The sequence below is a fragment of the Terrapene carolina genome, unplaced genomic scaffold (assembly GCF_002925995.2).
Source record: "Terrapene carolina triunguis isolate 2854851 unplaced genomic scaffold, T_m_triunguis-2.0 Scaffold85, whole genome shotgun sequence".
NCBI classification, from domain to species: Eukaryota; Metazoa; Chordata; order Testudines; family Emydidae; genus Terrapene; species Terrapene triunguis.
In genome coordinates this window covers 54,992,635-55,019,065 of record NW_020664436.1, presented here as the reverse complement: position 1 = coordinate 55,019,065, position 26,431 = coordinate 54,992,635, and the positions used below count along the sequence as shown (strand labels likewise).

The following is a 26,431-nucleotide window of genomic DNA, read 5'->3' as shown; positions in this document are numbered from 1 at the left end:
TGGCCCTTGGACCAAAAAGTTTCCCCATCCCGATCTAGATGCTCTCCTTGTGTTTTTTTTAAAGGAAAGAGTAAGTCTCTAGAAAAATAATAGAAGTATTTAGGCCAAATTCAGGACTTCAGTGGCTGGAACTATGACTTGATTGTACCTTTATGGTCCAGGGTACTGCTGCAAGTGGTGAGCAGCTGCATAGCCCCAACAGGAGCTCCAGGAGACATAGGTGATGCAATCCAGCCACAACCCCTTACTACAGGGGGCTGGAGAGCTACTGTCAAGCACAAGGGGTGAAATCTGGATTCACTGAAATCAGTGGGAGTTTTGCCATTGATTTTCGGGAGGCCAAAATTTCATCAAAGGGCTGCAATTAGGCCCTGTCCCTGTGTGGGCTGGTCTTTATGCCCTCTCTCTGTACCTCACCCTGTTGTTCAACTGGACAGGGCAGGGCAGAACCTACCCCTAAAGGCAGAGAACTCCCCCTACTTTCTGTTTTCTCCATGAATATAGTCAACTAATTAAACACTGATATTTTCTCTCACTTTGAGCCCTAAATATATAGCAAATCCTTACATTTTTCTTAGTTCTTTTACTTTTGCTCTCTCCTCTTTACTGATGAGCTTATCCACAGCTCTTGTTTCTTGTGTTGAAAGTGCAAAAAAGAGAGACAACCAAAGGGATAAAAATGAAGAGCTAAGAATGAGCCATTAGAGTGGACCTTTATCAAACTGTTCTGCTGTAAAATCATCACAAGATTTACCAGACTTTTCAAAGGACACCATCCATAAATACATTTTAAAATGTTACAAACTTGGAAAGATGTGGGCCACAGCTACATTCACACAGTTTATCCAGTGGCTTTTTTTTCCTCTGAAATGTTACCAAAAACGTGGACCTGTTCTTCAGTATGCCGTGAAGCTAAGACACTACAGAACAGAAAAAAAGAGCAGAGAAGCTGCTCAGCATTACCATCTTTCACTTCATCTTGAGCTTCATTTTTAGTCTCTCTTGCTGTCACAGATGAGGGCTCACTCTCACCAGAGACCTAAAAAAGCAAAAAGAAACCAAGCCATCTCTAAGCTCAAATACCAATAGCTTATTACAGCAAATGACAGAATGTAAGTAACTCCTTTGGCCCTGATCTTGTGTGTGGGTAGACTTGCAACCCAGGAGAGCCCCTCTGAAGTCAATGGGACTCCATGGGGGTGCAGCAGTCCACCCATGGACTGTCAGTTATGGGACTGGGGTGTTTGATAGGAGCTCTTAATCACAGACATGGGACACAAGAAATTAAGTCCCTCAACCAAAAACACAATTAGACACAAACTTAGTTCTGATGTCACTACTGCTCCACCATAATATGCAAAATGAATGGGAAAGGCTAGAATTTGAATTAAAGCCACAGTCTGCACTGGCAGCGATGTAGAAGGGAGATTATATATATATATATATATATAATATAGGCACAGAACTGGGACTCAGGAGACCTGAGTTCAATTCCTGGCTCTGCCACTGGCCTGCTGTATGACCTTCAGCAAGTCACTTTAACCTCAAGGTGGCTCAGTTTCTTTATCTGTAAAAGAGGCATATGACGCTGACCTCCTTTGTAAAGTGCTTTGAGATGTACAGGTGAAAAGCACTATATAGAAATTAGTTATTATATTATTTCAGTGGGAGCTCCCAGGAGGAATTCTGATTGATTCAGCCCCAAAGTGCAAGCTGCAGCAGAAGCACTGTCACCCTGGTGCAGAATGTAGCATGCGCTCCCTCCTGTGATTTGATGGGTCCAGGACAGCTCTGGCCCTGCTGTCATCCCAGTCCTAGTGGGGGGGAGGCTAGCAATGTTAGCTGTGCATACTGTTTGCATTCCCAGCAACAGTATGGCTGGTCCATTCCACAAAGGGACAAGAGGGAGGGAGGACAAAGGCCATTTTTGCTCCCATAGTGAAGCCTTGCAGGGCCAACTACAATCCAGCCCTGAATTTGTAAACAAACTAGACTTCTGAAGTTCCATTGCTTGTTTATGTCCAAGATTATTATGGATACAGTATTCAGAATTTGCCAGGAAATCTTTATACTCATGGTCCATATAGTTTCTTATTTCCATATTAAAGTTTCATTAACTCCCTGCACAGCCCAGAATGTTAACTAGATGCTAAGTGATCTGGCTCTTGCCTGGCATTTTAGATAAGTGCTGTACAGCCCAAGAGTTGGGGAGAATAAGAGTGAAAAACTTTGCAAAACTTTGGTGAAAAAGCAAGTCAGGCTCATTTTGTTTTAAAATCCCAGATCCTGAAAGGCAAATCCTACTCCCACCTCTGTGGGTGCAGAGAGCGCCAAAACTACTGCTGTTCCACGGCCCTGGGGTGGGACGGAGCAGGAGGCGGGGGGCTTTTGAAGGGTATATGCAATCCCAGTGCACGAAGAGCCTAGGAGGACTCTCAGTGAAGTCACACAGCTGCTCTTTGAGGACATGGCAGGAAAGGATGTCATGGAAGGATCCATGACTCTAGCTTTTTTCCTGTCCTACCTCTTTACCGTTGGTAGAGGAGGGATACAGAAGATAGGCAGAAGCTGTATTAGGTTGGAGTATCAGCGGCAGAGTGGCTTCACTCCTGTTTTGTGACATGGAAGGGACAGTAGTAGGAAGATTTTTTTTTTTTTCCTATTTAGACCCTTCTGTTTGGTACATGCTGCAGGATTACAGGTACTTGTTTGTGCTGCATAATTTATGGCTTGAATACAAGAACTTGAATGTCCTTTTTCATGCTGAATTAACACAGTTAAGAGTGAAATGACACTGCTCTAAACTGCATTTTATCCCACCTCTGCAAAGTAACAGTGTAACAATGTATAACAGAAGAACACAACTTCACTTTTTGGTATAACCTGTTTCATACAAAATGGGCCCCAGAATGTTTTGCAGAATTAAGTGTCCCAAGTCCCATATTCCCCTCGCCATCCATATGCAGAGGGGAGCTTGATCTTGGTGAAGGGGAAGTTCTGTCTCTGCAGCATGTATCTTACAAACTTCCTCTGGAGAATTTTAGTTCCAGGGTGTTAGAAGGGATGAGTCAAGTGGTGGGGGGGGAAATCAACTGGTCTCAGTTTCTCCACCTCGCTGCCACCACTTGAAGTACAATGCTCAGGAACAAAAATGAGGGCAAGTGGCCACAAAGCAAATGTCAAGGAACAAGGCCTCCATGTGATGGCCCTGCGCCACCATCAGATCAGTGTCTTCTCCCAGCTGAAGACCTAGCTGCTGCTTTGGCGGGCTGGAGGGGAGAAGAGGTCAAACCCCAACCCTCTCAACAGAAAAATTACCAGGCAACTCCCTAAACTGAATCCAAGTTTCTTTTCCCATGTGTGGCTTACTCCTGTGTAGGGAAGAATAGCTCTTCCTTTTTATGTTTAATATTTGCTTTTGAAAACTCCACTCTGTGTGCTAAAAGTATTCAGCATTGACCTAACTTTGCTGCCACTGAAGTCAATGGGAGTTTTGCTATTGACTTTAGGGAGCAGAGTTAGGCCAGTACTGAACCCTTCTGAAAAGGCCAGCCAGTGTTTTAGCAGAGCAGAACAAAGTCAAACCACACTAAGGAGCTTACTTTTTCCTTTGAATCACTTTGTTGCCTGAAGATATCTCTGACGTCAGGAACCTGGTACGGCTTGTTTTTTTTCCTCAGGGTTTGTGAGACAGTCTCCACTCGCTTTTGTACTGCTGCTGTCTGAGTTCGCGTCAATGTGGACAGAAACACCATGCTGTCTAGGGAATCTCCTGTGCTCTCACCAAAAAGGTTTGACAGCCCAGCTTCCTTTAACCACTCTTCTTCCAATTCTCCCTCTGTGCCAGGAGAGAAGAGAAAAATCAAAGGACAGGAATGCTAGATTTTGAGTCTGAGCTCTGTAGCTGAGCACAGTGGGTTAAAGTCACACAGTGTAGTCTGTGTGAACCTACAGGAAAAGGTCCAGGAGGATCTGCAAGGGGAGAGCAATTCTTAGCATGGTCACACATTATATTAAGGGGACGCTTATGGTGTCTAAACAGTTAATAGGTGATTAACTGTAGATTATGATAGAGTCTGACAAGTCAACAGGTGGTTTATAACAGTCTATAGCACCTTCTGCGGAGGTGTTTATAACGATCTATCTCGTAACATGCTTATTAATTTTATGAATTAATCCTTCATAAGCCATTTACAAACATGACCCTTACTGCTCTTCACTGTTTCAACTTCTAACTAAGCAGTAAAGATCTGTTTCTTTGACAACTGTCCCTATTCCAGTGGAGGGGGTGGGTGGGAGGAAGCTTGAAAGCCTTTAATCAGCACCACTTTATTTATAGTTCAGTGCTCAATCTTTTTATACCATTAACTTAAATTTGTTTGCCTTGTTGTTTTTTTAGTACATTAATTCCTATAGTTTTTCACTAGTGTGATCTAGTTCAATTTGATCAGGGGTGATTCAATCTAATAGGCGATTTTAATGCAATTTTTAATTAATTATCTCTACTGATGCCGTCTCTAATCTATACTGGATATCCAGCAAGATGATGATCACTGCTTTGTTGTTTCTAGCTGATAATGTGTCTTTTATTGACCGTTCATTGCAGAAAGGCAGAAGGCATATGTTAATTATTGCAATTGACCAAGAGTGTAATATAACCTATACTCTTCAAACACATTTTTACATAATGGTGCTTGTTTAAAAATTGCTACCAAACCCTGTACTGATGTGGAGTGGATTGTACTGACCTTTGATGTTGCCCTCAAGTTTTTAAATGGTCATTAAGTATACAGAGCTGGTTTCTCATCTCAGTTAAGTCAATGGAGTAGCCCTGGATTGACATCAGTTTATCTGAGATATGAATCTGGCACATACTCTTCAATATTGTTATTCATTGTACCTAGTTTCTCTTAAACCCTGGTGAGCATCTTTGTATTCATGGACAAGTGAAAGAGTAGAGCTCTCACTGAACAGCGGTAGAGTCTGTTTTACGAATTTGTTACTGCACTGGGGCCATAGCCTGAACTTCTTACTCTGCCAAAACTCCCCATTGACTTGGAGTTTTCCCCAAGCAGGAAGTTCAGAATTTGGAGTAAGGACTAGAAACAAGGTATCTGTAGCATAGTTTGTTACCTTCTTCTGAAATCCCACCCTCAGGTAAAAGTGCCTAAGGGAGCTAGTATGAGCACGAGGCCCCCTGAAAGTCTATGAGACTTGTGCTCTTAACTCATTGATCATCATTGAAAATCCCATCCCAAAACTTTAATTTACTATTTTCCAGATTTGGGGGGGGGGGGGGGTTCCTAACAATTTTGTATCTTCAGGGGAAGCACACACCATACTGTTGAAAATAAATCCTTACTTTACATTTACATTACTTTTACATTCTGGTATTCAGGACTTTGGATCTTTATCGGAAAAGTTGGCGGTTGCCATATTGGATCAGTCCACCTCGTCCATAATCCTGTCTCCGACAGGAACTGGTACCTGATTTTTCACAGGAAGGTCTAAAACCCCCATCATAGATTATACCATGTCACAATTGTAGGAGTTGTTGCTTCTTAAACCCAGGCAGTCAGTGGTTGGCTTCTTTTCTGAAGCATGAGATTGTATGCCCATTATGCAATTTTATCTGACCTACTGTAATTACTAATTGTATTAACAAATCCTTTTCTTCTTAAATACAAGAATATAAAACTGTCTATAAAGCTTAAACTAGTATAATTTGAAAATAAAGAACATCTCGAAATACCTTTTAAGGAAAATAAAACTGGTATTTTATCTCCTCTGGCATAATGCTCTAAGGACAGATTTTTTTTTTTTTTTTTAAAGCAGCCACTAATTTTGGGTACCTCATTTTTTGGGTGTCCAATTTAAGGCACCCAAGGCCTGATTTGTAGAAGTGCTGGGTAGCTCCTATTGACTCATTTGGAGTTGTTAGGTCCTCAGCCCCTCTGAAAATAAATCCTAAGGTGTCTCAAAATCAGGGACCACTAAAATAATCGTTCACCAAAATGTTACCATCAGGCTCTTTCACCACAACCACTTCTTGCTCTCTATGATTATTTTTGCTGGTTTCATGGATGTTTTCAAGTTCTTTCCAATAGTCATCCATAGACAACTCATCCAAGGAATCCTGGGAACTTGAGCGGTCCATTTGTGGCCTCTCTGTGGACTTCTTAGAGTTGTCATGGTTCATTGTATACTGGCCAGATCTGCGGCTATAAGAATACACAAACAAATTAATCTTCAGTAAATAATTCAGAGTGCAAGATATAGTGATATCAATACAGATAGTATTAACTGACAAAGATATAAAAGCAAACTTAACACTGAAATGAACAAGAAGACACTAATTACACTTTGTCTGGTATGTTTTAAATTAACATCTTCACTATGCACATCTTCTAAATCTGGAAGCCCACTAGAGCATTTTCATGGAGGCCAAGTATTGGGGGGAGGGAGGAGAGAATGGATTCCAAGTTTACTGAAATTAATCTGAGTTTTATTAAAAGTTTCACTAGTTTTAACAATATCCCAAATTTAGCTCCACTGATGTTCAATAACAGGAGATGTTTTTCCAGTAACTAGCAATCATTTCTTCTCCAGCTCTGCTATGAATTACATCTCTGTCCATGAGTGTCTGCATATAAAGATAAACTTCTAAAATATGAGCAAATTCCCAAGCTGCTTGATAATTAAATGAGGACGTGCTTGGTATTCAAATTGTGGATAAGGCATTACCTATGCAGCTCCTACTGATGAAGATATTGACTACTTGTCCTCAATAACATTCAGAAGAGGCAAGGTTCATGGCCTAATACAATTGTTCTGGCTGAGAGGGAGGGGAGTTTTTACATTAATACATGTTGAAATTTATGAATAACCTAAAACATCAATTTTGCTACTGACAAAGTATACTAAGCCAGGTTTTCCCATCCAAAAAAAACATGCTAGTCATAGAATATTAGGGTTGGAAAAGACCTCAGGAGGTCATCTAGTCCAATCCCCTGCTCAAAGCAGGACCAACCCCAACTAAATCATGCCAGTGAGCCCCCTGTCGAGCCAGGCCTTAAACACCTCTAAGGATGGAGATTCCACCACCTCCCTAGGTAACCCATTCCAGTGCTTCACCACCCTCCTAGTGAAATAGTGTTTCCTAATATCCAACCTAGACCTCCCCCACTGCAACTTAAGACCAGTGCTGCTTGTTCTGTCATCTGCCACCACTGAGAACAGCCGAGATCCATCCTCTTTGGAACCCCACTTCAGGTAGTTGAAGTCTGCTATCAAATCCCCCCTCATTCTTCTCTTCTGCAGACTAAACAATCCCAGTTCCCTCAGCCTCTCCTCATAAGTCACGTGCCCCTGCTCCCTAATCATTTCCGTTGCCCTCCGCTGGACTCTCTCCAATTTGTCCACATCCCTTCTGTAGTGGGGGGGACCAAAACTGGACACAATACTCCAGGTGTGGCCTCACCAGTGCCAAATACAGGGGAATAATCACTTCCCTCGATCTGTTGGCAATGCTCTTACTAATACAGCCCAATATGCCATTGGCCTTCTTGGCAACAAGGGCACACTGCTGACTCATATCCAGCTTCTCGTCCACTGTAATCCCCAGGTCCTTTTCGGCAGAACTGCTGCTTAGCCAGTCGGTCCCCAGCCTGTAGCAGTGCATGGGATTCTTCCTTCCTAAGTGCAGGACTCTGCACTTGTTGTTGTTGAACCTCATCAGATTTCTTTTGGCCCAATCCTCCAATTCATCTAGGTCACTCTGGACCCTATCCCTACCCTCCAGCATATCTACCTCTCCCCCCAGCTTAGTGTCATCTGCAAACTTGCTGAGGGTGCAATCCATTCCATCATCCAGATCATTAATAAAGATGTTGAACAAAACCAGCCCCATGATACTGCTTGATACCGGCTGCCAACTAGACATTGAGCTGTTGATCACTACCCATTGAGCCTGATGATCTAGCCAGCTTTCTATCCACCTTATAGTCCATTCATCCAATCCATACTTCTTTAACATGCTGGCAAGAATACTGTGGGAGACCGCATCAAAAGCTTTGCTAAAGTCAAGATATATCACATCCACCACTTTCCCCATATCCACAGAGCCAGTTATCTCATCATAGAAGGCAATCAGGTTGGTCACCATGACTTGCCCTTGGTGAATCCATGTTGAATATTCCTGATCACCTTTCTCTCCTCCAAGTGCTTCAAAATGGTTTCCTTGAGAACCTGCTCCATGATTTTGCCGGGGACTGAAGTGAGGCTGACCGGTCTGTAGTTCCCTGGGTTCTCTTTCTTCCCTTTTTTAAAGATGGACACTATAGTAGTCTTTTCCAATCATCCGGGTCCTCCCCCCGATTGCCATGAATTTTCAAAGATAATGGCCAATGGCTCTGCAATCACATCAGCCAACTCCCTCAGCACCCTTGGATGCATTAGATCTGGACCCATAGACTTGTGCATGTCCAGCTTTTCTAAGTAGTCCGTAACCTGTTCTTTCACCACTAAGGGCTGCTCACCACCTCCCCATATTGTGTTGCCCAGTGAAGCAGTCTCGGAGCTGACCTTGTCTGTGAAGACAGAGGCAAAAAAAGCATTGAGTACTTCAGCTTTTTTCACATCACCTGTCACTAGATTGCCTCCCCCATTCAGTAAGGGTCCCACACTTTCCCTGACCATCTTCTTGTTGCTAACATACCTGTAGAAATCCTTCTTGTTACCCTTCACATCCCTCGCTAGCTGCAATTCCAATTGTGCCTTGGCCTTCCTGATTACACCCCTGCATGCTCTAGCAATATTTTTATACTCCTCCCTTGTCATCTGTCCAAATTTCCACTTCTTTTAAGCTTCCTTTTTGAGTTTAAGCTTACCGAAGATTTCACTGTTAAGCCAAGCTGGTTGCCTGCCATATTTGCTATTCTTTCTGCACATTGGGATGGCTTGTTCCTGCGTCCTCAATAAGGCTTCTTTAAAATATAGCCAGCTCTCCTGGACTCCTTTCCCCCTCATATTAACCTCCCAGGGGATCCTGCCCATCAGTTCCCTAAGGGAGTCTAAGTCTGCTTTTCTGAAGTCCAGGGTCTTTATTTTGCTACTCTCCTTTCTTCCTTTTGTGAGGATCCTGAACTCAACCATCTCATGGTCACTGCTGCCTAGATTGCCACCCACTTCTACTTCCCCTACCAATTCTTCCCTGTTTGTAAGCAGCAGGTCAAGAGGAGCACGGCTCCTAGTTGGTTCCTCCAGCACTTGTATCAGGAAGTTGTCCCCAACACTCTCCAAAAACTTCCTGGGTTGTCTGTGCATTGCTGTATTGCTCTCCCAGCAGATGTCAGGGTGATTGAAATACCCCATTAGAACCAGGGCCTGTGATCTGGAAACTTCAGTTAGTTGTCTGCCATACTGAACAGTTATTTCCATAAACATAGTGCTTCCTTTGAACTGGACCCTGAGCGACCAATCACAGAGGAAAGATGGACTGGTAATTAGTGCGCTAGTCTAGGACTTTGGAGATCTGGGCTCAAGCCTCTGCTCTGCCACAGACTTAGTGTGACCTTGCAGTGTTAGCTTGTGGCATAACTTGAATATTGCCTCTAACCGGACTCTCCTCTGCACACACAAATCACTAGCTCAAGTTAAATGGCTTTTTAAACTGTGAGCGAGCTGGCCCATCAGTGGATGTGGGTTAAACTGCGAGTGCTGCTGATGCTGGAGCTAGCAATGAAGTGGGGACTTGGCTACACTATGCCACTATTCCAATCACTGTGGGCAGCCCGAGTGGCGTTTTGCAGTGTGGTTACTCACACTCGAACTAGCCTAACTCAAGAGGAGTTAACCAGTGTAGATAATTCGAGCTAACGCTGCAGTGAGGATGAGTCCACTGTCTCTCTGTGCCCCGGTTATCTGCCTGTAAAATTGGGATAACAGTACTTTCCTACCTCAGTGTTGAGGATAAACACATTAAAGATTGTGAGGTGCTTAGAAACTATGGGCTTGCCAAACACCAGCTTGCCATGCAGTAACATCCTATGTGGACATTTTCAAATAGTGCCAAGCCACACTCTGGGACTTCCTGTGAGCGCTAACAGCGTCCACATGGACTTTGCTGCACAGCAACCTGGTGCGCTGTAGATTCACACCCTGGCTTGCTGCACAGTAACCTGCAGTGTTGACAAGCCCTAAAATGGACAGAATCAAGTTATTTTATAAATATATCCCATTCTGACAGTGTATCGTGGGGGGAGAGGTTATACAAGACACGCTGCTCGTTTTGAAGACTGGGTTTCTCTGTCACAAAGCAACATCTGTTTCTCCATAAAAACGTTCGAGTAGTAAAATTTCTGCTATTATATAAAACTAAATTTTTGGCTTAAGGACTGGCTGAAAATAACTGCTACAAATCACTAAATTTCTGTTGTTTATCTCCTCAAAACATGAAGTTTGCTTAGTGAATTATATGAGTAATGTGTTCATTCTGACTGGCTGCAGCTGAGTTCAGTGGGAAGTACTGTTTGCCTCTAATGAACCAGCTAGATAGCATCTGGATATGTAAATCTCTGCTTTCTGATTGCATTAAGAGATGAGTATGAACTTTATCTCCCATATGTAAATTTAAATTAAAAAAAAAAAATCAAAAGCATCACTACTATTTTTTTTCATTGCCTTAATGGGAGAAATATCCAGATATTTCCAACTAAGACATTCAGAATGAATGTAACAGCCAAATCACTTTATGCTGTAATGAAGCCAGATCTTCAAAGATAAAATAGGAACATGCTGGGTCAGTTCTTGAATGGGATATCTCCAAGGGTTTGTGGAAAGTTGAGGACTTGATACAGTAGATAGAAATTTCCCCCTGATTCTGTTCTGGGCTGTCTATATTGAATTTCATCTGCCATCATAATGTTCACTCAGCTAGCTTTGTTAGGTCCCTCTTAACTTCCTTGCAGGCTTCTCTATGGGTGACCTAAATAATTTCATCTGCAAATTTTACCACTGCTGTTGTCCTCATTTTCCAGATAAGTAATACGTGTTAAATAATACAGTCTTAGTACGATTCCTTGGGATACCCTACCATTAACCTCCTTCCATGTTGAAAATTGACAATATATTCCTACCCTGTTTTCCATCTGTTCACAAGTTTCTAGTCAAGACAAAAGTTTGCCTCTCACTGGATGACTGCTTTCTTAATAGGTTTTTTTAACAGCTCAACCACTCTCTTTAATTCTTTCAGTACTCCTGGATTGATAGCACCTGATATTGGATTTTAAGGGTTTGATCTTGCTCCCACTGAATTATCAGTTTGTTCTAGGATAGTATGTCCCCTTTAACTCCTCAATCCCTGACAGTGCCTCTTCTTTATTACCTTCAACAACAAGCTTTGTGATAGCGATCTTCCTTAGTACCACTATCTGTGGTAAAGAATTTTTTAAGGGTGCATTTTTTTGCTTGAATAAACTTTTTTGTCTTGCCATTCATCCACATGCTTTTCCTTTGCCTTCCTGCTTCCTTTATTGTTTAAAGCTATGCACAATTTTTATGACCTTAATGATAGTGTGTGTGGTTTTTGTGGGGACAGGGGTCGTTAACACCACTATAGTTAAGGTTGTTACGGTTTGCTAAAGTAGCCCTCATGATGAGTCTAAGAAATGTATTTAGCTTTTGTTTCTTGTCTCTTTCTAGCTTGCTTCTTCACTACTTTTAAACTCACCCTTCCAATATAGTTTGATAGTACAGTCCTAGATTTTGGTACAGTCCAGTAAACAATTGTTCAGAACTATAATTAACAATTTTTGGAAAGTGAAGAAGTCTTTTACATTTTAAGTGGTAGAAAAGGAGAAAGGGAAAACGGCTGATTAAAATGTTACATTGAGTGAGCTGCTATCTCCAGATTTGCTTAAATAGTAAGAGTGAAATCCTGGCCCCATAAAGCCAATGGCAAAACTCGTATTGACTTCAGCAAAGATTTCATCCTACGGGTGCAAAGTTCACTACTATGTCATTCAAGTTACAGGTAATCCTTCCTGCCAGTTGAATACACTAATCAGCCAACAAACTGATACACAATTCCAGGAAGGAAATACAGATGAAATGGGTTATACAAGGGTTTCGGAACAACTTTAGAAGTCCTACATGTATGTGTGTCCAATTCATGATTTCTTTTATACCATATGTGCCTTTGCAAATTTGATTGGCCTGTCTCCTGCAAAGATGAATACTTTTGGCTTGAGCAAGAAATTGCATGGCGGGGAGTGTAAGTGTTTGCAGGTTGCTACCTATCCACACAAGGTACAGGACATTCCAAACACTTATAAACACTAGGCTAGTGTCCCAAGGTTGGCTTTTGCAAGGCAAAAAAAAAAGGGGGGGGTATTAAACTTGAGGCTGTTGCAATGCATTGTTAGTTTATGATCAGTTACATGTACCTCCAGGATCACAGATGACTGATAACTATAATGAGTAGATCCAGTAGCAGGTAGCTGGAGGATTTTGGGAAAAGGCTATCCCAATAAATGCACCTTTCATGTGTCTGGTTAGACATCTGTGACCTTTGTCATGGGTCTGGAACTTGCCATTGTGATCCATCCTCTTGTGACTTCTTGCTATAATGAGATGTTCATGGGGTTACACTTGAAAAGCACTCAGAAGCTAAAGCTGATGCAGGATGCGGCTGTGCACCTGCCTAGCAGGTTTAGCATCAGAAAGATACTGGACTCCTAAGCAACTGCACTAGCTTCCTGTTTCCTTCCTTGTATAGCTCAAGGTGCTAGCTTTGATCTCTAAAGCCCTTAGTGGTTTGAATCCATCTTAAACACAGTTTCTGTCCTCAAACTGCAGCAGCAGGTGAGGGTAACATTTGAGCTAAGAGACCCTTAGTTAACTAACTAGGCATTCAGTGGCAGCCCTTCCCTTCCGAAACTCACTCCTCCTACTGGGCCAACAGAGCACAGTTAACCTTCAGGGGGAAGTGTGAGCAGAAGAAATAGATAAAAGGAATCAGACCTCGAAGCTTATTGTGGGTCTAAGGTGACTCTGGCCCTACTGAACATTTTGTAGAAGTCTGCAATCCTCTGCTACATTTTCAAGTGTTCACCGTTATTGGTAAAACAAATAAAGTCCCCTATATAGGAGCTTCACACTGCCAATGACAATCCTGCATCTGAGATTTATTCAAAATGCTAAAGCCTCTCTATCCAAGGCTCCAGGAACTTTTGTCATGTATTAAAAATATAGTCAACACCTTGTAATTCTTGGTCAGTTACATTCATCACACGAGCAATAGGCAGAAACATCAGTCAAACTGAGCCAGAAACGATGAGAGACAGAACTATGGAAAACAAGCAATGCTGCAGGCTCCAAAGAAGGACGGCTGATAGAGCTGCCTAGACATAGATCATCTGGTCTTGTCCTGCCGTCTCCCTCATCCTACCTCCAAAATTCCCCTCCACTGCCTCAGAAGAATCCCCTTTGGAGCTGGGTTCTTTTGTGCATGGGGTACACATTTCTGCACCAGTTCCAGGCATCCTGGTCTCTGCATGTCCAGTGTGCAGAGGCACAAGTAAGAAAAGTATTTTTAATGTAAAAGAAAAAAATTAGTGGCAGAAATCCAATCTCATCCGCAAATATACAAGGGTGGAGTCAGAGATGTGTTTAGAATATTTCATTCTATACTCACAGCAAAGCTTTTTTCTGGCAAAAAATTATGATGGAAAAAAATTGTCAAAATGTAGCATATGCCCCAGGTTGGGAAGCTGCCCAAAGCATTCTGGAGGACTACTTTCTTAAAAGCAATCAGACCACAACACACCTGGATAAGCACTAAGCTCACTCCACTATGAGTAGGGCCCTACCAAATTCACAGCCATGAAAAACATGTCACAGGCTGTGAAATCTGGTTTTCCCCCATGAAATCTGGTCTTGTGTGTGCTTTTACCCTATGCTATGCAGATCTCATGGGGAAGACCAGCATTTCTCAAATTGGGGGTCCGGACCCAAAAGGGAGTTGCGGGGGGGGGGGATAGTCACAAGGTTATTTTAGGGGGTTGCGGTATTGCCACCCTTACTTCTGCACTGCCTTTACAGCTGGGTGCCCAGAGAGCGGCGGCTGTTGGCCAGATGCCCAGCTCTGAAGGCAGCGCCCTGCCAGCAGCAGCACAGGAGTAAGGGTGGCAATACCATACCATACCATCCTTATTTCCCCAGCTGCCCAGCTCTGAAGGCAGCAGCACGACCAGCAGCAGCGCAGAAGTAAGGGTAGCAGTCCCGCAATCCCCCCTACAATAACCTTGCAACCCCCCTCAACTCCTTTTTGAGTCAGGTTCCCTGCAATTACAACACCGTGAAATTTCAGATTTAAATAGCTGAAATAATGAAATGTATTATTTTAAAACTCCTATGACTGTGAAATTGACCAAAATGGACCATGAATTTGCTAGGGCCATAACTTTGAGAATAGTAGAGTTGGTTGGAAAATAGAAATTTTCTGATTAAAAAAAACCTCCATGAAAACAAAAATAATTCTGTTTGTAAGTAAGTAAGTAAATATAAAATAAAACCCAGAAAATGCCTAAAAATTTACCAAAACATCAAAAATATCCGGGTGTTCAGTTTTCCACCAAAAGAAATTTGAGGGAAGCAGCCACTTTTCATGAAAACTTTCCATCAGAAAAAAATTCAGTCAGTCCTAGAAAATACCATCACTTCCAAGTAATCTTAAAAGAAGGGATCTATTTAGAGTAACACTTCACTTAGAGGAAAGAATATAGACAGTTTTAACCGTCATCTCCATTCAAACCCTAGCAACATCTACTTTCAGTCAAAATAAATATTTTGCTCTTTAAAGAACTTGATTGGGAACAGTGTGATAATCATATCTAAAATTATATCATCTGTAGGCTCAGTTCTGCCCTCTGATAAATGGGCACAATGCCCATTATAGTCAGTGAGACTTTCACCCGCTTATCTGAGGACAAAATTTGACCTCAGCTATAAAATAATTGTTCTATATGCTTTAGCTCTGTTAATAGATTGCAATGCAAGTGTGCTTATCTTCTTTCCCCACTAACTGGAGAAGTATTCATTTATTTGAACTATCAAGGACATGGGGACAAGCACTGCCATGCTCTTTGGGGGAACCCAGGGGGGAAAAAATCACTTCTTGTAATGAATAATATTCACTGTGCCCTTTGTACAATTATGAGGCCACAATTTACACGAAAAGAAAACTGATTCAGATGATTCAGACTGGCATTGTTAAACATTAGTTATGCTAAGAACTAAAGTGAGAAGAAATGAGTGTAAATATTATCTCAGGCTTTTCCTTTGGCATTTGGCTGCTTGCCTTTCTCAGCCTGTAAGATAAATATGACCCTTAACATTAGTTGGTGCCTCATACACTCATAACAGCAGGTTTTTTTCCTTCAAATTCTTGAGGCCTTTATTTTGATCTCACAGCTGTTCTAAACTGATTGAGCTCTATTGATTTCAGTGAAATTACTCCTGAATTACACTGGTCTGAAATCAAACTCTTCCTGAGTGTTTCTTAATCATCTCCTTCTCAGTGGTTCATATCTAGCATCAACAGAATTCAAAGCACACTGAGTGTTAGCTAGGTAGCTTCTCAGTGTTAGTGACTGCTTGAGAATTACCAATTAATAAAAAGGTGCCATATTACTGGATTTCTATGTTTCATTCAGCTCACTGAAGAATAACTCTGCCTTGGGTTTTATTTTTTCCCCTTTATAAAAATGGGCATTGTGGGTTTTTTAGGATAAAGTTGTTGGAGGAAATAGGTTTTTTGCTAGTTTCATAGTACTAGCTACCAAATGAGGATTTTGGGGATGGTTTTTAATGGTATTTAATGGCAAGCACTTTTAATGTTTGAAGTATTGGGCGAATAAAAGATACTACCTCACCTACCTCCTCTCTCTCTCAGCACCTTTAATGGTCATGAAAGCAACAGACTAATAGCATGTGGCTGAACCAGGAAATGTAGACTGGCGTAGTAGTAGTATAGTATATTATTGGTAATACTGCAGTTAAGCCTAGGGACTCCAAGCAAGGATGCTGTAGTAAACAGAAGATTGCTAGAAGTAGCAAAAAGAAGACAATCCCTGAGCCTGTAATCAAGGTTTATGACTAGGGTGATCATATTTCCCTATGCTGAATACGGGCCACCTGGTAAAATTACTTGTATTCAAGCAATTTCAAAGGCAATCAATCAGAACTATGCAGTACAAGCGTTCAAATTAACATCAAGTTGACTGAACCCCTGTTAAAAAGAAATACTGCGGAGTTGGATTCTTTTTATTTACCTTCTTATCTTTAAGGCTTTAGGGTTCACACAGGGAGGGGTGACACACATCCCTCCCCTCCCCCGCCATACACACAGGGAGATGTCTCACACACACACATTCCCGTACACCTCTCTCACATGGCGGGGGCGGTGACCGACCGATCCGACCGTCCCTGCCTGGCGCTCTCTGGCCTCCATGCCTGGCTGGGCCCCTGGGATGGACCCGCCTCTCCTGGTACCTGGCACCATGTCTTCCTGAGGCAACACGAGGGGGGGCACGCAGGGTCACGTATCTCCCTCTCCAGATTTCAGCCAGGGCTCACACCAGAATATGATCAGCGGCAGCCTTTCGGCACTGTGCAGGAGGGAAGGGACGGGAGCTGCTTCCAGCTGTAGGACAGGAGGAGTGGAGTAAGGGATGACCTGGCCTGTGTCTTTGCAGAGCTCATCTCTTAGGAGGACCCGCCAGTACTGATGAGGGAGAGACAGAAAATACGGGACAATTTTTTTTAAAGAAAAAGTCAGGACACCTGCAGGAGGGCTTAAATACGGGACTGTCCCTTTAAAAACAGGACGTCTGCACACCCTAATTATGACAAGATACAACCGATGAATGAAACACAAATGGGGACAGAGAAGGCGGGAGGATGAGGTAACAGTAGCGCAGGCATGTTTTGCATAATAATCAGTAATCTCAAGTTTTTACTACACAGGGAATCTATCAATGCTCTACAACAAGGGTAGGCAACCTATGGCACGCGTGCCAAAGGCGACACGCAAGCTGATTTTCAGTGGCACTCACACTGCCCGGGTCCTGGCCACTGGTCCGGCGGGCTCTGCATTTTGATTTAATTTTAAATTAAACTTAAACATTTTAAAAACCTTATTTAATTTACATACAACAATAGTTTAGTTATATGTTATAGACTTATAGAAAGAGACCTTCTAAAAACGTTAAAATGTAATACTGGCACGCGAAACCTTACATTAGAGTGATTAAATGAAGACTCGGCACACCGCTTCTGAAAGGTTGCCGACCCCTGCTCTACAATCTGGCTTAAAACATCTGTTATTCCAGTCCTGGACCTCTCTTGAACAGAGAATTAAATGATGTGATGGTTTTGTAATGTACAGAAATGGAGGCTAATTAATTTCTGATTTTGATCTGAGTTCAGTGGACAAATGGGTTTAAACCTGTTAGTCTGGCTCAGTAAGGGCTGGAACCATAGCCCATTGAAGTCAATGACTCTTCCACTGGGCTTTGGATCAGGCTCTAATTATTGCTCCTACCAGACTGAATGTTTCATGAAACATTTATTTACTTTAGTAACAGTGAGAGAAAGAAGAAACAAAAATTCACCAATCAGACTTGTTTTCCATGCCAGCATTTAGTCAGTTTTACAATCCTGTATCAGGCCCTTTAAATTCCACTGAATCTTTGTAACCAGAAAGTATGAGCAATCAGCATTTAAACACAATTTGTAGTGTTAAAAATATATATATATATCAATAATGCAATCTATTAAACTAGGTGAATTCTATGTAAATAAACAGGATAACTGTCAAATATGATTAACTATGATTTTGATTGTAATAATTAGCAACTTTCCTGATGCAAGAATTTCACAGAACCATAATTGACATGATACAAAGTGTCTGGATATAATCCCGGCCTTTACAAAATGGTGCCTGAGTGGTATTGACATAGATGTAGAAAACAAAATGATTTTGAGATTTGTGTACGTGCATCATCTTCCCATCCTCTTGGGCAGTGCTAGCCTTTCAGATAAACTCAGCAGCACATCAGTATCTGTCTAGGAGTCTCACAAGACCCTTATTACTGTAGTAACTGAACACCTCACAGTCTTTAATGTAATTATCCTTTCAACATCCCTGCGAGATAGGGCTGTGCAATTATCCCCATTTTACATATGGGGAACTGAGGCACAGAGAAGGCCATATGATTTGCCCAATGTCACCCAAAAATGTCTCCGCAAGAGCAGGTTACTGAACTCAGGTCTACTCAAGTCCTAAATTAGTGCCCGAACCACTGGCCCATCCTTCTATCCGCCAGTCTGCTAACTTGTACAACACGACAGAAAAATTAAATGTGACTAAATCCATCTACAGCATGTAAGTTATAAAATGCCTGTACTGAATGGCTAAATTCTGGCCCCCTTGAAATCAATAGGAGTTTTGCAACTGACTTCAATGCTGTTTTTGTTTATATTATGGGAGCAGCTAGAGGTGCCCCATCAAAATGGGGGTCCCATTAGGCACTGCACAGACGGAGAGAGATAATCACTGGCCCAAAGATTTCATTACTAGTAGCTGAAAGTCTGTGCTGTTGCATGTGTGTAATTCATAAAGTTATGTATGTAAAAAAGCCAAAAATGTCTGAGAGATTAAAAATTGGACGGTAACAGACTGCAAATCCTGGGGAAGACTGAATCTGGTGATATTATGAACAAAAAGAGCCCTCCCCATGCTTGTGGCTGTTTCCATCACTTCACCCAGAGACATTCTAGGCTTCAGAGGGAAGTTTGGGGTTAGTGTGTGTGCTGGTTGTGTTATTTTGCGTAGATGTGTTGATTTTTGTGGGGGGAGGATGTGTGCTGGCAGAGTTGTGTTTGAGAGTTGTGTGGGCACACAGGTGTGACAATTAGGCCAAGTAATCTATGATCTGTGCAGTCTCCCTCAAACAGCCAATGAAATTGCATGCAAATTAGCTATAGAGTAATGGCATGATTGGCTGAATTACTTCTGATATCACAAATCTAGGACTCTTGGCATGACATAGTGTGACAGACCCAGACCAGTGGGGTACAGGAGTCTGGTAGAGGGCAAATATACTGGTCACTGGATGAGTAGTTTTCTGTTCCCTGAGTGACCAGAGCAGGGGCTGCACTAGAGTAATCAGGAACCTGCTAGAACCAGTTAAGGCAGGCAGGCTAATTAGGACACCTGGAGTCAATTAAGAAGAAGCTGCTAGAATCAATTAAGGCAGGCTAATCAGGGCACCTGGGTTTTAAAAAGGAGCTCACTTCAATTTGTGGTGTGAGTGTGAGGAGCTGGGAGCAAGAGGTGCAATGAGCTGAGAGGGTGTGCTGCTGGAGGACTGAGGAGCACAAGCGTTATCAGACACCAGGAGGAAGGTCCTGTGGTGAGAATAAGGAAGGTGTTTGGAGGAGGCCATGGGGAAGTAGCCCAGGGAGTTGCAGCTGTCATGCAGCTGTTACAGGAGGCACTATAGACAGCTGCAGTCCACAGGGCCCTGGGCTGGAACCTGGAGTAGAGGGCGGGCCTGTGTTCCCCCCAAACCTCCCAATTGACCTGGACTGTGGGTTTTTCCAGAGGGGAAGGTCTCTGGGCTGTTCCCCAACCCACATGGTGAATCTCTGAGGCAAGAAAATCCGCCAATAAGTGCAGGACCCACCAAGACAGAGGAGGAACTTTGTCACAATAGATACAGGCTTACTGTAGCTCTACACTGCACAAATGTAATCTGTAATGTCAAAATGGCTGAGAACTTAAAAAATTGGATGGTAACAGGTTGTGAAACCCAGTGATGATTCAACCTGGTGATATTCTGAACAAAGAGAGCTCTCAGCTATGCTTGCAGCTGCTTCCATCACTTCACACTGACTCTACAGACATTCTAGGCTTCAGAGTGACAATCCTGGAATCTCTTTATATAGACAGATGCGGGGGAAAGAGAGAGTGGGAGTGGAAACAGAGGCACAGAGACGTGAAGTGTTTTGCCAAAGTTCACATACCAGTAGAGTAGCAGAGCCAGGCATACATCCCAGGTCTCTGCAGTCCCAATCCACTGGACCATGCTGCTCTAGGGGATCAGGCTTTGACCTATAGTAAACTGAGCGTAAGCACTGACAGCATGACATTTATGACAGGTTTCAGTTCTGGGTTTATAAATAGAGTGAGTAGCACTGTTAAGAGTGCTATTCTGTTGATATAGAAATTATGACATAAAGCAGTGATTCACGGAAGTGATTTAAATTTAAGTTTACCTACAGGCCAAGTTGTAATTGCCTTAACTAGATTTATATAAACATAAAAATGTTTGGAGATCCATTGTTCCATTCTGAAGTTATTCTATTTACTGAGCAATCAAATCAGTCAGGATGAGGTACTGTCTATATATAACAACAAACCAGTACTTTCCACTCTAAATAAAACCAGGAATGATGAAGATTTGGGGAGGGAGGCAGTGTGGTCTAGTGGATAGCATACTGGACAGGGAGTCAGAAAATGTGGGTTCTATTCCATGCTAGCCACTGATCTGGTTTGTGCCCTTGCGCAGGTCATTTTGCTTTGTGCCTTCCCCACTTTGCCTTGTCTATTTAGACCGTAAGCTGTTTAGCGAGTATCATCTAGAAGGCCCAGCTGAAACCAGGAAACCATCTGTGCTAGGTGCTGTACAAACACACAAAGGTTCTTCTTCTGTGTTTGCACTGTGGCTACCACAATGGTGCCCTGATCTCAGCTGCGACATCTAGATGCCACTCTAATCCAGACGATCAGTAATAAAGATAACATATGACCTTGAGTATGAGGAAGAGTTGACTGAAGAAATCCTCAGTGCTCCAAAAAAGGAAGTAGGAGAGACACTGCTGTGGAAGGGAGAAGATTCATACACTGAACCACTTTTTTTAACTGGGTGAAGTTTAGAAATTAAGGAATCTTTTTCTGGTACTTATACACAGTGTTGAAGATTATGCAGTCATCGCTTTAAGTGTCTTTTCAAGTCTCTTGTTAAAGTTATCAAGCATGCAGCTGTCAGAGCTGGCTGTTCTGATGCTCTTGTACATAAGGCAATGGAGCAGTAACACTTCCACATTGAAGTTTATGAAGAAGTTGTCGAATGTCTTTTTTTTTATATATATATTAATGGCTCAACATATTAAAGATTCTGGTATGGTATTTGGAATCTCAATCTCCTGGCAAACGAAAGCTGATATCAGTGTTTGCGAGCAGCAGGCATGCCCTGGGTAATTGCTAGTTTAGAATCAGGTTGTGCGCATTTGGGATCCAGCACAATGCTATGCTATTTCTTGCCCCCCTTTAAAATGCTTTATGACCTTTGGAAAGCATTAGAGAGATCTTATACCAAGACTGTTTACATTTTTTTTTGTTAGCCCTAGTCATCCATTACAGTGATTGTAACCTTCCCTTGCATTCCTTTCCATTACTTACCTTATTCTTTCCATTACTGACTGCAACTTCCCCGTTCTTCTTCCCAGTCCTTTCTAACAGACATACTTGAACATACCAGGTAACAATTAGTTGATCAAAGCCAAGAAAAAATGATCAGTTTCAGGATAACTGCACTGTATTCCCCCTCTCTGTGGTCCACTCCAGGAGCTCCCAGATCTCCAGCCAGCATCTGTGTCTCTGGGTAGGGCCCCTTATCCCACTCCCTTCTGACCTGGGAGGTTTTAAGGCTGCACAGCAACCTGTCATCCACTGTGATATCCCAGCAAACTAGTCTACCTAGAGGCCAGCACCTGTACTCTGCTTTCTTTCTCCAAGGGCTATGAACAGAGTATTGCCAGCAGTTACAAGCAGGCAGGCCATTCACCTGGTTCTTAACCAGACAGTCCTGTTTTGGTAACCTTTATCCCTATCCGGTACTGGATGCAGTTTTGTCTGGTATCAGAGCATGCTGCTCCTCCCTAGCTGGCATGAAGTTGCACGCACCATGCATGCTAGCTCTCACCACATGAAGGATGTCATTATGCAGAAAGTGCCACCCTGCCCCCGCTGGCAGCAGCAGCCCATGGCATGCTGGAAGTATCTGAATCTCTGGTGTTCTGAGGATGTATCAGTGGCCACCCTAGTTACAAGTTACCACACAGCTCTTTCTAAGCAAGCACCTTTATTCTTAAGGCAAAAAGCTTTACAGAGACAACATATAAAAACAACAGAAGTTCCTATATTCGTGCTAAAAGCTTACCAGAGATCACTCATCAGTCTGGTAGGTCACAGTTTTCCAACCCTTCCGCAAGGGTTGGGACCCTTGCACAGAAGGTCCTGTCCATTTGCTGGATCAGAAAGAAGGCCCTGAGTCAGTTTAAATGTAGCCTTTTTATGCCAAAAGCCCTTTGTCTTCCTAGTCTCTGGAAACCAGAGTTTGAACCAGAATATGAGAACTTTTCCAGGGGTGGTCCTTCTCTGGAGGTATTTATAATGTGATTCAATGTAATCACTTCCCACTATTTTAGTTCCTGATGGAGCTGTGATAACTATCGCCTATGGAATAGAAAACAATCATTCATATAATCACTGGCCCACCATGATACATAAATTTCATGCAGTGAGTTGCCCCAAAGATACTGCATGCGGTTGGAATATCTGTCTCAGAGATTTCTGGTTAACTTACCCCTAGGCTCCTTCTCCCACAACTTTAGAGCTGTTGTAAAGCTATTTTGTGACCTTTTGGGAGTTGGCATTGTGAACGTCACTTGCAAGTTCAGGCTTGCCCAAGTCCACCTTCAGCTTAAAAGTAACAAGGCGGGGGTGGGGGGGTAGATCAGAAGCAGAGTAATGTTCACTTCTCAAATCTTTGGAAACAGTGTAGTAGTTTTACACTCACTTTGCACTTGCTTTGTAAATGACTACACAAGGTGCAAGGCAATGGAGGACCAGGCCCTTGGGTTTTCTAAATGCCATCAGCAGCTGTCAATGCTGGCTTAAAAATGCTTTGGAGATTAAAAGAACAATATAAATTCTTATTATTCGTTTACAATTTTCAAACACTAAATAGAAATGTGCCAAACTGAGATCTCGGGGGTTTTAGAAGCTTAGAGTTAGTGTGTCTGTTAGTATAACTACACTGCTGCCTGTAGATGCCTCATTAGTGCTCCGCAAGACTTTAATGCTGCTTCTCGCCCCCTCCATTTTCCTGGGAATCTACAGAGCATTTGTGGCAATGATACAGGAGAAGACATTTAGCTAATTCTCTAATGGATAGTGCTAGAAAGGCAGTTTCTAGATATGAAGCCATAACCAAGAGGCCCAGATTGTATGTATAGTACATTACCACCAAGGGCATAACTGTTGTGAAACGGTTTAACCTTAAGCTATCAAGGACCTGCCATTCATGCACCACCATCTAAACTAATCTTATCACAAAATGGAAAATAGGTGTCAGCCATCACTACGATAAGTTGCTAGTCTCCCAGGCTGACACTTTTTCCAGTCTCCAGAAACTAGAGGCAAGTCTACATGAAAGCGTACTGCGCAGCAGACTGTGGTGTAAATCTACAATGCTCCAGCATGCCATGCACGGTCTGTGGCACTGAGGACTTACACTCCAGCTTGCCGCACAGTGAATGGTCACATAGACATGCCTAATGTTGTCTACTGAATAACTGCAAATTTGGAGAGGCCAAGGGAGTTCTAATCAGTGAGCTGGCTGATACAAAACACATAGTATCCAAAATAGCACGTTAGTAGCACATAAGTGGACCATAAGCCTTGTGTGGAGCCCTAAGCATGTACAGAGAGAATCTAACCCAGAGAGCTTTCAGTGTTGCCAGTCCCAAGCATTCAAGAACCATAAACCAGCCCCCACCCCCAAAAAAATCCTGAGATTGGATTACGCTATGAGGTTTAAAAATATATAGATATATATTATTTGCCTTCTGGTTCCTGAGGCTTTAAAGTGATCTTGGTTCATGTTTTTAAGTTTAATTCTGCAACCAGGAGGGCTAGAAACTTGATTTCTTTTTTCAAATGCAAGATGAAATTCTCATGACTTCAGGAGCTGGGCCTTGAAGTAAAACACCAAATATCACAAGACTCACAGTAAAATTATGACAGTTGGCAACACTGAGAATTGTTTTTAGAAATCGATTCTCTTTTTACCTTCAATTTGATAACAATGACCAGGCTTTCATGCTAGATGTCATTCTAATCTCCCTTCATTCTTGAAATATTTGAACAGAGAAATTCTTGGGCTTTGGAAATATTTTCCTATTGGATGCAAATGTATAGAAACTCCCTGCTCACAAAGGCTTTCTGTTCTTAAAATGTGAACTCATGTAGAGTCAGACTTCTCTAGATATGCCTGGGAACATTTTAGCAACCTGCCAGGAGAACAAGGAGATAGATGGAAACCATGGCTGACCCTAATAGATGACCTTTGTGAAGTGTAGGTCATGTAACTGGTAAAAATTTTCAAAAGTGCCCAAGTCACTTAAGAGCCTAAGTCTCACTGAAAGAAAATGGGACTTAGACTCCTAACTAGGAAAACAAGAAAAATAATGTAACCAACTGATCCTATTCTGCTATCCTTCTTTCAACCTTTTGCCTTTATTTTGGCATCCATTTACCAAATTGCCAGCTATGGTATCTATTAACCTCATCCTTTGATTGCACACTCCACAGCATCTCTCACTCCTCCTAACTCTTTCTCTAATCCTTTGTCCTAATACGGATACAACTACAAGCCCATTCAATATTACTATGTTTCTCTTCCATTAAAGTCCTTCTAAAAAACTGTCACTTTAATATTCATAACTTTTATTCCACTTATTGAGAAAATTAGCATGTAGTGTGCACACATTACGTGTTATTTTCGGTTTTGAAAAATTCTGCCATCTTCTGAGCTCTAACCCCATGATCTGATAATATGTCTACGAATAGAATGAAACCTAAGGGTGACCACTGTACTGTGCAAACTCTGCACACGTCATGCAGCTTGGCTCTGCAAATATAAAAGAATAAGTTTGGAGGTGATATTGGAATTACAAATACTGTCCCTTTCTTTTGAGAAACGGCTGAATGCTCAAAAGAGTTATTTGCAGTGTTGTTGTACCTGTGTTGGTCCCAGGATATTAGAAAGACACAGTAGGTGAGGTAATATCTTTTGTTGGACCAACTGGAGTAAGACTCCTAACTTCTATGTAGGCTCCTAACCTGCATTGATTTTAATGGAGGTTAAGTCCCTACCTCCATTTGAGCAGTCAAAGGCCTGGTCCACACTAACCCCCCACTTCGGACTAAGGTACGCAAATTCAGCTACGTTATTAACGTAGCTGAATTCTAAGTACCTTAGTCCGAACTTACCACGGGTCCAGATGCGGCAGGCAGGCTCCCCCGTCGATGCCGCGTACTCCTCTCGCCGAGCTGGAGTACTGGCGTCGACGGCGAGCACTTCTGGGATCGATCCCAGAAGATCGACTGCCTGCCGCCGAACCAGGAAGTAAGTGTAGACGTACCTAAAGAGGCTAAGAGCTCCTCAAAATATTAGTCTTCTACTCAGTCAAAAAGAGTCATGTGAATAATGTTCAGTTAATTTAAGTTATTTTTTAAAAGTCCCTGGCCATCTAGCCAAGCATGGTAACATCCATGAAGGTACACTAGGGTCCCTCATAACTTCAGAGCAATAGTGGTATAACATTGGTGCGCTAGCAGCTCCGGCCCTACTGCATTAGTTAAAGGAGACTCTCCATTAGCTATTCTAAGTGTAGGACTTGCAGCACAGGTTACTACCTCAATTCCGTCTGAAGGTTAGTGTGCACATACACAGCCAGTTTATTACAGTATAATTGCAATAGTCAGATTAAGTTGTAAATGAACTTTTGTGAGCCTTCCCAAACAGTGTTCAGGGCAACCCAGCTCCGGAAGGTGTTTTTATTGTCCAAAGGAGAGCCACAAGGACAAACATGCGGTCACAGGAGCTGGAAAGATGCCTGCAGAGCAGGAAGCTGTGCAGGCTGCAGCTGGATGGAGAGCCCCATGCAGAGCAGGCTGTGACTGCCCGATGCTGCAGGGGAAGACAGGTCTGTGCAGAATTTGTAGGGAGCAGCCGAGACTGAGCCAGGGGTCTAGTAAAGAGGAACTGACTGAGCCTTGTCAGCAACTCAAAGTTAGAAGCCAACCCAGGCTATTAAAAGGGCAGCAACTTGAAGAAGGTTTTTTCAAACAAAGTGCCAAAGATCACTATGCTCTGACTACATGTTTGGCCCAAAGAGAAAATGCTGCTGTAACAGGCAACTACATACAGCCAGGGACTGCGGGCCTTGTAGTCCAATTGCTGCCCACAGTTTGCTAGCAGGATCTGAGCAGGAAGCACTTCAGCAATAGCAGAATGAC

The 26,431-nt window shown here is 42.6% G+C and overlaps 1 protein-coding gene across 2 annotated transcripts in view; it reads right to left on the bottom strand.

Annotated features, from left to right (window-relative positions):
• ARHGAP18 (Rho GTPase activating protein 18) overlaps nucleotides 1-26,431 on the bottom strand; it is a 92,248-nt gene that overhangs the window by 43,582 nt on the left and 22,235 nt on the right. For both annotated transcript variants that reach the window (XM_024210780.3, XM_024210781.3), the window contains exons 2-4: nucleotides 6,022-6,221; nucleotides 3,603-3,838; nucleotides 964-1,039 (exon numbers count right to left, since the gene is read on the bottom strand). In XM_024210780.3, the coding sequence (XP_024066548.2) occupies nucleotides 964-1,039; nucleotides 3,603-3,838; nucleotides 6,022-6,221 (512 nt within the window). The remainder of the gene's footprint in view (nucleotides 1-963; nucleotides 1,040-3,602; nucleotides 3,839-6,021; nucleotides 6,222-26,431) is intronic.